General features: G+C 45.9%; 1 protein-coding gene across 1 annotated transcript in view; it reads left to right on the top strand.

The window, feature by feature from the left end:
• The first annotated feature begins 3,041 nt into the window (after positions 1-3,041).
• The window catches only part of ITGA11 (integrin subunit alpha 11), a 97,648-nt gene continuing 89,202 nt past the window's right edge, over positions 3,042-11,487 (top strand). Inside the window, exons 1-2 of the mRNA XM_065871738.1 lie at positions 3,042-3,057; positions 5,555-5,666. Coding sequence (XP_065727810.1) covers positions 3,042-3,057; positions 5,555-5,666 — 128 coding nt within the window. The remainder of the gene's footprint in view (positions 3,058-5,554; positions 5,667-11,487) is intronic.

Below are 11,487 nucleotides of genomic sequence, written 5' to 3'. Positions count from 1 at the left end.
GTGATCAGAGATGCACCTGTCAGTTCTCTAGCGAGCAGGATCTGAGGCCGTGGGACCCAGGATGGGTGAGTTTTTAAGAAAGGGTGGGAGGGAGGAGGGCTAGCCTGGCAGTGAGGAGCTCGAGTGACAGAAGTGGGGAGGAAGGCTTGATGGTGGCGGGCAGCCCAGGGCAGGACTGATGAGGCCTCAGAGTGCGACCCTGCCACTTCCTAGCTGCGTGACCATGGCAAGTTACCTGCCTTCTTTGTGCTTCAGTTTCCTCACCTGTAAAGTGAGAATAATAGTATACTTACTTCAAGAGGCTGTTGTGAGGATTAAATAAATTTAGAACAGTACCCGGTGCCTAGTGAGTTCTATGTGCATGTACACTATAATTTTTATTACTGTTATCTAAATGGTAAGGGACTGTCCGTACCAATCAGAAAGCTAGGAAATAAACTAAGGGAAGAAGAGGCCAACAGGTACTGATTCTGGGAACAGGTTCTCAGAGGGTGAGAAATCCATCAGGCAAGTCTCTGCATATTCCTGGCACAGAGCAAAGATAAAAATATACAAAGCTACTCCTGAATGTTGCCCTGAATAGTGTGTAGCTGGATAAGAAAGCAGGGAAGATGTGGAAACTACTGTAATCCATGGTAGAAAGCAACAGAAGCTATGAGCAACCCAGAGGAAGGAACACGTTGTAGCAGAGGTGTCATCAAAACTGGGCCTTGATGTTTGAGAAGAAGGGAAGAAAGGCCTTCAGTCGGGGTGAACAGCATGGGCAAAGGCACTGAGGCAGCTCAGAGAGCAGGGAATCTTGATTCAGTTCCAACTGACCGAGATCTGCTGCGTGCTTTCCATGGACCAGGCACTGCCACGGGTTAGTCACTGCATTCACTTTTGTCCACCACACTTTGAGGTTGGTATTATTATTCCCATTTTATAGACGAGTTAACTGAGGACCAGAGAAGTCCCTGACCCAGGGTCACCCATTAGTCAATGAATGCTGGAGCCAGGCTTCTCACATTGAGATCACTAGGCAAAATTTGATGTAATGGGGCGGGGGGGTGGGGGTGGGTCAGGGAAGCTTCCTGGGGAGGGGTCAAGGATGGGACATTTGTGCTGAGATCTGAAGGTGATGAGAAGTTCATCAGAGATGCTCATGCAGAAGAAATAGCACGTGCAAGGGCCCCAAGATGGGAGGAAGCAAGGTGCATCTAAGGAGCAGAAAGGCGGCCCTGGGGCCTGGACAGCAGGGAACCAGAGGAAGACAGGCTAGGGATGCTCTGAGGGCCATGGGGCCACATGGAGACTTCGGACTTTCTCCCCAGATCCTTGGGAAGCTAGTGGCAGCAGTTGGGGTGTGACTGGTAGAGGGTGGAGCAGCCCATCATGGATGCTCAGCTGAGTCCCCTTGAGCTCTAGTGAGCACTCCCTGTGGAGCTGTTGAGTCCACAGGAGCTCCAGACACGTGTTGGCCAGTGTGCCTCAGCGCTTGGGACTGTCACCACCCTGCCTGGTGATAGCACAGTAGCCTCCACCTTAGCCTGGAGTGGTGGGTTTGAGATCAAGCGATGCTCAAACATCATGGTGTGGTTTCAGTGCTTTCTTGGGACTGGCTAATGCTTTCTTAAAAGATAAGATTCTGAGAAAGGGAGCAGCAGCTGATGTAACTTTGGCCGTAGTCCACAGGAGAGCAGGCCAGGAACTGTGGTTTTTTTCCCCCTCTGTCATCAGTATCAAGGGCCAGTAAAGTGGCAAGCTGCCCAACCAGGCTCCCACTGTCACTGCAATCGGCCTGTTGACTCCCATCAAAAACAACTTTGTTTTCTTTTATTGGTATTTGGGGTTCATAAATCTCTGAGAAGAGTACATTCCCCAAGCATGAAAGCCACCTGCCATCAGGGGAACGGGCCAGAGATCTTGTCAGGAGCCAAGGTCAGGGTGTCAGACTTGACATCACCTTTAGGAAATCCATTCTCTGGTTGGTTCGGTTTGGTCAGAAGCAAATGCCGACTCGGGGAAGAAACCAGCACTTTGTAACTTAATGCCCCGTCCCTGAGAGCTTTTGTCCTCTTCCCTGTGGCCAGATTTCACTAATCCTGTCCAGGGGGTTGAGAGGTGGGGACACTGGGGGAGACAGGACTAGTCCTAGACAAAGCCCCCTGGGGGAGGGAAGGAGCACAGGGCTGCCGGCCTCCTCTCCCATCTACTGCCCCCAACCAAACCCAAAGACAGAGGAGGTGTGGGACCTGAGGGCAAGAGGAAAGACCCGTTTCTCTGAAAAGAATTTTCCCTGCCTCCAGTGGATCCTTCTCTGAAAAGCTGCTCTCCCAGGGGTAGCACATCACCCCAGTGCCCTAAGCTACCTGATCATGGGCTTGCTCTAACCTCCTCCCAGCTGAGTGATTTTGGGCAAATTACTTAACCTCCCAGAGGTATGATAATATCTACTTCACAGGGTTGGTGTGAGATTTAACTAAGTAATATAAAATTACTGGTGAGATACCTAGAATAATGCCTGGAACATATCAGTGCTCAGTGAATATTTTTTCCCCTGTTGCTCGTTGAGGGGAGAGAGCGTCCCAGCCAAATGTGGGTCCTGGTCTCTAACCATTCAGTATCTATTGACTGCTGACTCTGAGCTAGATCTTTATTCAAGGCGGTAAGGATACAGCAGTGAGCAGCGTCTCTCGGCACTTAGAAGACATAAGAATATTATAGAATATCAGGCACGTGACAATAAACAGATAAATATATGACATGTTAGTGATAAGTGCTATGAGGGCAAGTGAAGAAGAATAAGGGGGATAAGAGTGACAGGGTGTCCTGGTAAGGGACAATATGGCATTGAAACAGAGACCCAAATGACTTGAGAGAGTGAGCCCTGCGGGTGACCCAGGGAGGAGCTTTCCAGGCAGAGGGAACAGCCAGGGCAAAGATGCTAAGTGGGGACGGGTCTGACACATTCTAAGCACGGCAAGGGGGACAGAGTGGCTGCAGCAGAGGGATGGAGGGGGAGGACAGGAAATGAGGGGCAGAGGGAACAGGGTGGGATCATGCAGGGCCTTGCAGGTAAGGATTTCGGCTTTGACTGTGAGTTGGTGGGAAAATGATGAAGCATATGGAGCTGAGGAGTGATTGGATCTGACAGGTCTTGGAAGGATCCTTCTGGCCATGTTTGCCCAAGAAGCACTGATGGTAGAGAAGGCCCTGAAGACACAATTTATGGCCTTAGCTTCACTGGCCCTCACCCCTTTGTCGGCCTGGGAGTGGCGGGTGGGTCTGGATTTCTTGACTGCCCAGCATGCCTTCCTCTTGTCAAGGTCACCTCCCTTTGCTGGGCTCAGATGCAGGAAAGGGAGGACCAAGGACCACCAGGGGACATCTCCAGGGGGCACCAGGGAGCCAGATCAAGTGTTGCCCCCCAGTCAGGGAATGTGCGTGGCCTGTGCATGTGTGTGCATGGATGTGTGTCTGTGTGTGGGCATGTGTGCATGCACATGTGTGCCTCTCTGTGTGCACATACGTGCGTGTGCATGTGTGTGTGTCCATTCCTAGGACAGAGTTGGAGAGTTCCTCGTCTGCAACTCCACTTCTTCTTTGACCTCTCTCTGTCCACCTCCCAGCTGTACACAGGTGACACTAGTGTCTCTCTCTGCTCTGTGACATGCCCTCATTGGCCAAGGACCTGTGCCCCTTCATCCCTGTGTGCTCACCCGACCAGGCCCCTCTTCCCCAAGGCTGCCTGCTTCTAACCAGGCTGGTAAGTCCATTCGTGGGCTGGGCTTTGTAAATGAGAGTATGTAAATAACATACGCTTCTTCCCCCACCCCCACTTAGGGCTATGACACTAAGTTCACGTGGCGGATTAGCAATCATGCAGACAGGGTTGGCAGCTACGTAGCCACTCGCTGTCACTGTCTGCTCCTGTATCCCCAGCAGGTACTGATCACTGATCACACTAGTCTTGCCCACTGAGCCCAGACTTGACCTCAGAATCCTTCTTAACTCAGTGCTCCAGGCAACAGTAATAATCAATTGACATGGATGAGTGAGAACACATGTCTAACATCCCTAATCTAAGGTATTCTAGCGTTACCTCAGGGGACTCTAATTCTGGGACTCTAATGATGGAATTTTTGGCCACTGTATCCATTTGCTGAGCAGAAAAGAAAGCGTAGAAGAAACCTCTTGTTCCTGCCTGTACAGTAGGCCTTATTCAAGTACATGCTCCAGGGCATCACTCTTGAACTCTCAGACTCAGGGGGTCCGTGCCAAGGGAAGGACAGAGGGATGCTCAAGGGTACTGGCCTCAGATTCAGAGTCCCTATCCAGCAGGCTTTGGGACCTTGGGCAGGTCAGTTCACCTCCCTGACCCTCGGCTTTCCCGTTGCTGCCCACATCACAGGGTTGTAGTGGAGATCAGATGATAGCAGGTATGTGAGTGTTCTGTGAAATTTATAAAGTGCCCTACACATGAAAGGAACGACAATGATATTCTGTCCACTGTTTTGTTCTGCTGATTGGCTTTCACTTGTCTGAGAGTTTTGGCTCATGGTAGGATCCCACCCCTTAAATCCCATGGGTCCCAAGTTTGGTGGTCCGGTAGGTACTGATACGTAACGAGGCCCGACGTGCCTGAAGATGCCTCGTGGAGGGAAGGAGTCGCAGAGCAGGTGCCTGAGGTCCTGGCTCTGATGCTGCTGCTGACCCACTGTGTACCCCTGGACAGCCTCTTAACCTCTCTGGGTCTCAACCCCCCTCTGCCAAATGTGGATGATGCTTGCCCATTCCCCCCAAGTCCTGTGAGGGTAAATGGTGGCAAATGTGAGGAGACCCAGAACGCTAAGCGGCATACAAGTGTGAATTAAGAATGCCGAAGGGGTAAAGCTCTTTGCCCCAAGGCTTTCCACTAGGTGGAATCGGTTAATTGACCGATTAGGGGCCAAGGTGAAAGGGTTACGGGAATTTCTCTCTGCTTTGCCTCAGCTGCTCCAGCTGAGCAGTGTGCCAGGTGGAGCTTTGCCTATGGATTCAGAAGGAGGTGGTCAGCCAGCAGCTCTGGAGCCGTGGCCACTAGGACCTCAGGCTTGGTGGGGCGGTGGGGGAAGGCAAGAGAGGTGGGAAATCAGCTCCGTGACTCTTTAGCAGGCAGAGGTGAGAGAAGGGAGAAAGAGAGGGAGGACTGGGGAGTGAAGGAGGAGAGAGGAGGGGAAAGAGAAAAAAAAAAAAAAAACAGAAGAGGAGACCAGCAGAAGCTAGAAGAAGCAGGGTTGGAGGAAGGAGTGATGAAGGGGGATGGGGACTGTCTCTTCATTGTGGGAGCAGGAATTCTCTCGGGAAGGGACTGGGTCTCCCCCTTCAGACCCACCTGGTCTCTCTAAGAGTAGGTTTTATGCCTATGCCTCCCCTATCAGATTGGCTCCCCCAGGGCAGTGGCTAGGCCTTTCCCATCAGACTGTTGGCTCCCCAGACAGGAACTGGGGCTCCCCAGGAATAGGGGAACATACTCCATCCACAGCCAAGACCCTGGACCTCCGCCTGCCTGACTCCTCTCCTCCCCACCCAGGGTTCACGGACACCTTCAACATGGACATCAAGAAGCCCCGAGTCATCCCCGGCTCCAGAGCCGCCTTCTTTGGCTACACGGTGCAGCAGCATGACATCAGCGGCAAGAAGTGGTGAGTGAGAGCTGCCGCCTCCACCGTAGCCCTGCACTGCCCCGCACCCAGCCCCTCCATCGGCTGGCCGCACTGGCCCTCATGTATAGACTTGCCGGGGACTTGACTTCTTGTCGTGGCAGGTCAGGGGCTGCCTAGGATCTGCCCGTGTCCATGAAATCATGAGCATCTCATTTCACAGGCTTTGATCTTCTCATTTGAGAAATGGGATTGAGCACCCCTCCTTCTCCGGGTTATGGGACAGCACAAGTAGCAGGCACCTAGAACCAATAACGAGCCCCTCCCATCCCCTCTCAGGGCCTCAGGGTCTCATCAGTGGGGGCAGTGCCTCTGGTCCTGGCGGCTGGGAGAGCTGTTGGGGAGCGGGATGTCTCTGAGGGGACAGATGTGAGTGTGCTCAAACCTAAAATACAGGAACAGTGGGGCAAAGGGAAGTGAGAACAAGGCTGAGTGGCGGGGAGAGGGCCAGAAAGATCCCAAGGACCCCTCTGGGACGGGGGCGATCAAGAGGCGGGAAGCGTCCGCGTCTGATTTTTAATATAACTTTGTTGGATTATATTTTACATATTATATAATTCACTCATTTCAAGTGTCGATTCGGTGATTTTTTTTAAAGTAAATTTACCAAGTTGTGCAGTTCCTCAGTTGTAGAACATTTTCATCGCCCCAGTAAGATCCCTCATGCACGTGTACTGTTCATTGCCATTCTCCTTCTGCTGATTGGTTTTCAGCTGTCAGAAGGCAAGGCTTTCCTTCCTTCCTGAGATGGAAAGGACTAGCCCTTTGATTTGCCCTTAGAAGCCCTTGCCGAGTCAAGGGACCATGTGAACACTGACGATAAATGTCCTACCTGCCCTCTTCCCAATCTGGCCTCTGCCTACCCTCCCACCCTCTTCTCCTTCTGCTTCCCCCACCTCCTTTCCTGCGCTCGACACTCTACCACATTGCATTGTTTCCGTTTTTCCAGTTCTCCAGAGCTTTGCACATGCTGTTCCTTCCTCCTGTGATGTCCTCTCCTACCTTCCCCACTCACCCTACCCTACCACTCAGATCTGACAAATTCTCTCATACATTTTTTTGTGAAGGAGTATCTTACTATCTTTCGACTGAGGTATAACTTAGATACAGTAAAGCATAGGCACCTTAACTGTCCAAACCGGTGAACTTTGACACATGTATATGGCCATTGTGATCACCTCCCAGAACATGATATAGAACATTTCTAGCTCCCTGGAAAGCTCCTTGTGCCTCCCACCGCTCCAGGTAACCACTGTTCTGACTCCTATCACCATAGATTGATTTTGCCTGTTTTTGAACTTCATACAGATGATATCACACATTAAGTGTGCATTTGTACCTGACCTGTTTTACTCAACATTATGTCTATTACTGTTGAATGTTTCATACTTGATGTTTCTTCACCGATGTGTAATATTCTACGGTAGCAATGCACCACGTTTTATTTATTTATTCTACTATTGATGGATCTTTGGATTGTTTCCATTTTTGGCTATTTCAAGTAGAGATACTATTAACATTCTTTTTTTTTTTTTTTTTTTTTTTGCGGTACACCGGCCTCTCACCATTGTGGCCTCTGCCGTTGCGGAGCACAGGCTCCGGACACGCAGGCTCAGCGGCCATGGCTCACGGGCCCAGCCGCTCCGCGGCATGTGGGATCTTCCCGGACCAGGGCACGAACCCGTGTCCCCTGCATCAGCAGGCGGACTCTCAACCACTGCGCCACCAGGGAAGCCCTATTAACATTCTTATACATGTCTTCTGATGAACATATGCACTCATTTTTATCTGGTATATACTCAGGAATAGAATCACTGAGTTAAAGGGAAGGTATATGTTTGTGGGACCTGCCAAGCATTTTTTCCCCAAATGGTTTACCAATTTAAATTCTTCTAGTAACATGAGAGTTCTAGTTGCTTCCCATCCTCGCTAACACTTGGTATTATCAGTCGTTAATTTTAGCCATTCTGATGGTGTGTAGTGGTATCTAATTGTGGGGTTAATTGGCATTTTTCTAATGACTAATGATGTTGAGTAACCTTTGGTAAATATATTGGCCATTTTGGTATCCTATTTTGTGAAGTGTCCAGTTGAGTCTTTTGCCCATTTTAAAAATTATGTTGTGTGTCTTTTTATTGACTTATAGGACTTTAAAAAATATATTCTAAATACAAATCCTTTGTCAGAGAAAAGCATTGCAAAGAACTTCTCCCAGTCTATATCTTGCCTTTTCATTCTTTTAATGGTATCTTCTTATGAACAGAGTTCTTAATTTTAGTGAAGTCTGATTTATCTGTCTTTTTTATGGTTAGTGTTTCTTGTGTGTCCCATTTAAGAAATTTTTGCTTCTCCCAAGATCATGAAGATATTTTCCTCTGTTTTCTTCCAGAAGTTTGATGATTTTGCTTTCTCATTTAAGTCAGTGATTCATCTCAAATTAAGTTTTGTATGAGATGTGAGATAAAGATTTAAGGTTTTTTTTTTTAATATGGATATCCAATTGATCTGGCACCATTTGTTGAAAGACTATTTCCCCACTAAATTGTAGTGTCATCTTTGTTGAAAATCAGGTGACCCTATATGTATGGGTCTATTTCTAGCCTCTATTCTACTCCATAGAATAGAAAGCTGCCTTGGTTACTGTAGCTTCAAAGCAAGTCTTGAAGTTAGTGTGAGTTCTCCATCTTTGTTCTTCTTTAACAAGACTGTTTTAGCTATACTAGGTCCTCTCTATTTCCTTATGAATTTTAGAATAGGCTTGTCAATTTCCCCAATCAAACTTGCTGAGATTTTGATTGGGATTGCATTAAATTTACAGATCAACTTGGGGAGAACTGAAATCTTGATAATACTGAGTCTTCCAAACCATGAACATGTATATCCCTCCATTTATTTAGTTTTTAAAAATTTTTCTCTCAACAGTGCTTTGAAATTTTCAGTGTAAAACTCTTGCATATCTTTTATTATATTAATTCCTAGGTACTCAATATTTTATGCTAATTAAAAATAGAATATTATTTTTATTATTTATTTATTTATTTGGTTGCACCAGGTCTTAGTTGAAACAGGCAGGTTCCTTAGTTGCGGCTTGTGGGGCTCCTTAGTTGCAGGTCGCCGGCTCCTTAGTTGCGGCACGTGGGCTCCTTAGTTGCGGCTCACGGGCTCCTTTAGTTGCGGCTTGCCGGCTCCTTAGTTGTGGCACATGGGCTCCTTAGTTGTGGCATGCAAACTCTTGGTTGCAGCATGCATGTGGGATCTAGTTCCCTGACCAGGGATCGAACCCGGGCCCCCTGTATTGGGAGCATGGAGTCTTAACCACTGTACCACCAGGGAAGTCCCTAAAATAGAATATTCTTATTTCATTTTCCAATCTTTTGCTAGTATAGAAAAATACAATTGACTTTTGTATATTTACATTATATCCAGCAGCTTTACTAAATTCATTTATTATTTCTAATAGTTTGCTTGTAGATCCTTTTGAATTTTCTATGTATACAAGCAGATCATCTGAAGTAATTACTTTATTTCTTCTTTTCCAACCTTCATAGCTTTTATTTCTGTTTCTCTTGCCTAATTGCAGTAGCCAGGACCTTCAGTACATGATTGAATAGAAGTTGTGATCCCAAACATGATTTTCTTGCTTCCCTTATTAGAGGGAAAACTTTCAATATTTCAGAATTAAATAAGATGTTAACTGTAGTTTATTGATTTGTTTGTTGTAGATACCTTCATATTAAGAAAGTTTTCTTCTGTTCCTACTTTTCTGAGGTTTATTTGTGTGTGTTTGTCTCTGTGTGTGTGTATGTAACAGGTGTTGAATTTTATCAGATGCTATTTCTGCAAAGATTGAGATATTATATGGTTTTCCCTTATTCTGTTAATATTAATTATATTCATTGATTTTTTTGAATATTAAGCCCAATTTGTATTCCTGGGATAAACTTGGTCACCACATATTCATATATATATATATATATATATATATATGTATATATGTGTGTATATATATAAATTGATTATATTTATTAATATATTCTCAGGAACTTTATTTCTATGTACATGAGATATATTGTGCAGCTAAATGCATCCAATATATTCTTAATTACAAGTATTTTGTTTTGCAATTCCTGAATTTCCACTTGATTCTTTTTATAGACTCTAATTCTATTAAAGTAATCTATCTTTCTCCCATTTGCCCATCTTTGACTCCATTTTTTTAAACATATTAATCACAGTTATTTTGAAGTCCTTCTTGGCTAAGGCTAACTCCAATATCTGGATCGTCTCTGGGTCTGCTTCTAGTGACTGTTTTACCTTATGGTTATCAGGCACTTTTTCCTGATTCTTTGCCTGTTTAATATATATTTTTTTATTCTTTGCTGAACATTGTGAATTGTACACAGTAGAGGCTATAGATTGTGTTACCCTCCTTTAAATACATTTTGTTCTGATGAGCAATTAAAATACTGGTGAAACCACCTAGAACTTACCACAGCTTGGTTTGGGCCTTGGTTAGGGCAGGTATCTGGTTTTGCCCTTACTTCTATGGTGCAGCCTTTACTCCTAGGGCATAGATTTCCTGAGGTCTCAACTGAAAGCCCACAGCAGTCATTAAAATGTCTCTATTCTGACTGGGCATGAACCCCAACATCTCCTAAGCACTGGGCAGCCTCTAAAATCTCTGCTCCCTGTGGCTCTTCTCTGATAGATTTTCCAGAATCTCACACTACGCGTGCACAGCTTAGGGGTCAGCCAAGACCTTAAGGGGAAATGTTAGCAGAGTTTTGGGGGTCCTTTCTCTGTGGTGCTCTCCTTTCTGCCTGCTTCCACCAAATCCTAGTTATTTTTGCAGCCTCAGCCCCAATCACTGTTTCCTCTACCCAGCAAGACTGCTGCTATCTGACTGGACTCTATTTCGCTGTGCTGCAATAGGAAAGTGCCCTCAGAGAGAAAACTGGGTAAATGTGGGTTTAGTGCCTGTACTTACCTTTGCTCTAGTATTGAGCTCTCTAGTGCTATCTAATGCCTGAAAATAATTGTTTCATGTATTTTATCTAGCTTTCATAGTCGTTTATGGCTGGAATTAAAAGTCCTCTTTCTTTTTAAAAAAAAAAATTATTTATTTATTTGTTTATTTTTTTTGCTGTGCTGGGTCTTAGTTGTGGCACACAGGACCTTCATTATGGCATATGGGATCTTCAGTTGTGGCACACGGGATCTAGGTCCCCGACTAGGGGTTGAACCTGGGCCCTCTGCATTAGGAGCACAGAGTCTTAGCCACTGGACCACCAGGGAAGTCCCAAAGCCCTCTTTCATGTTCTTTAATCAACTTAAGTATCACTTCCTCTGAGAAACCTCCTCTGACCATCCCTTCCCATCACTAGATTAGCTGTACCCATAGAATTCTGGATTTTCCTTTTCATAACGGTTATCAAAATGGATAGTAATTGCCTATTTCATTGTCTTTCTTCCTGAAATCAGGGGTATGCTCCCGGGAAATTAGTAGATGCTCAAAAGAACATACTTTGAGAGACTGAATTAATGGTATGAGTCTCTCTCAACCAGCCCAGACATCAGATGCACAGCATCTGTATTCTATACATGGTATAAATGGTCAAAGATTAAATGGGACTGACTTTCTCAAGACTGAATTTGTTGTGACCAATGTTTATTAAGCTTCTGTTAATAAATTTTACTAGACTCTGCAAAATTTTGGTATGGTTTCACTCTCAAATAACTCACCGACCAGTTGAGGAGTTGACACTAATATCCTTGAAATAATTTAAAAATAATGCAAGACAAA

Source organism: Phocoena phocoena, chromosome 2 (genome assembly GCF_963924675.1).
Source record: "Phocoena phocoena chromosome 2, mPhoPho1.1, whole genome shotgun sequence".
Taxonomy (NCBI): Eukaryota; Metazoa; Chordata; class Mammalia; order Artiodactyla; family Phocoenidae; genus Phocoena; species Phocoena phocoena.
Note: the sequence above shows the minus strand (reverse complement) of the source record. Positions and strands in the feature narration are given on the sequence as shown.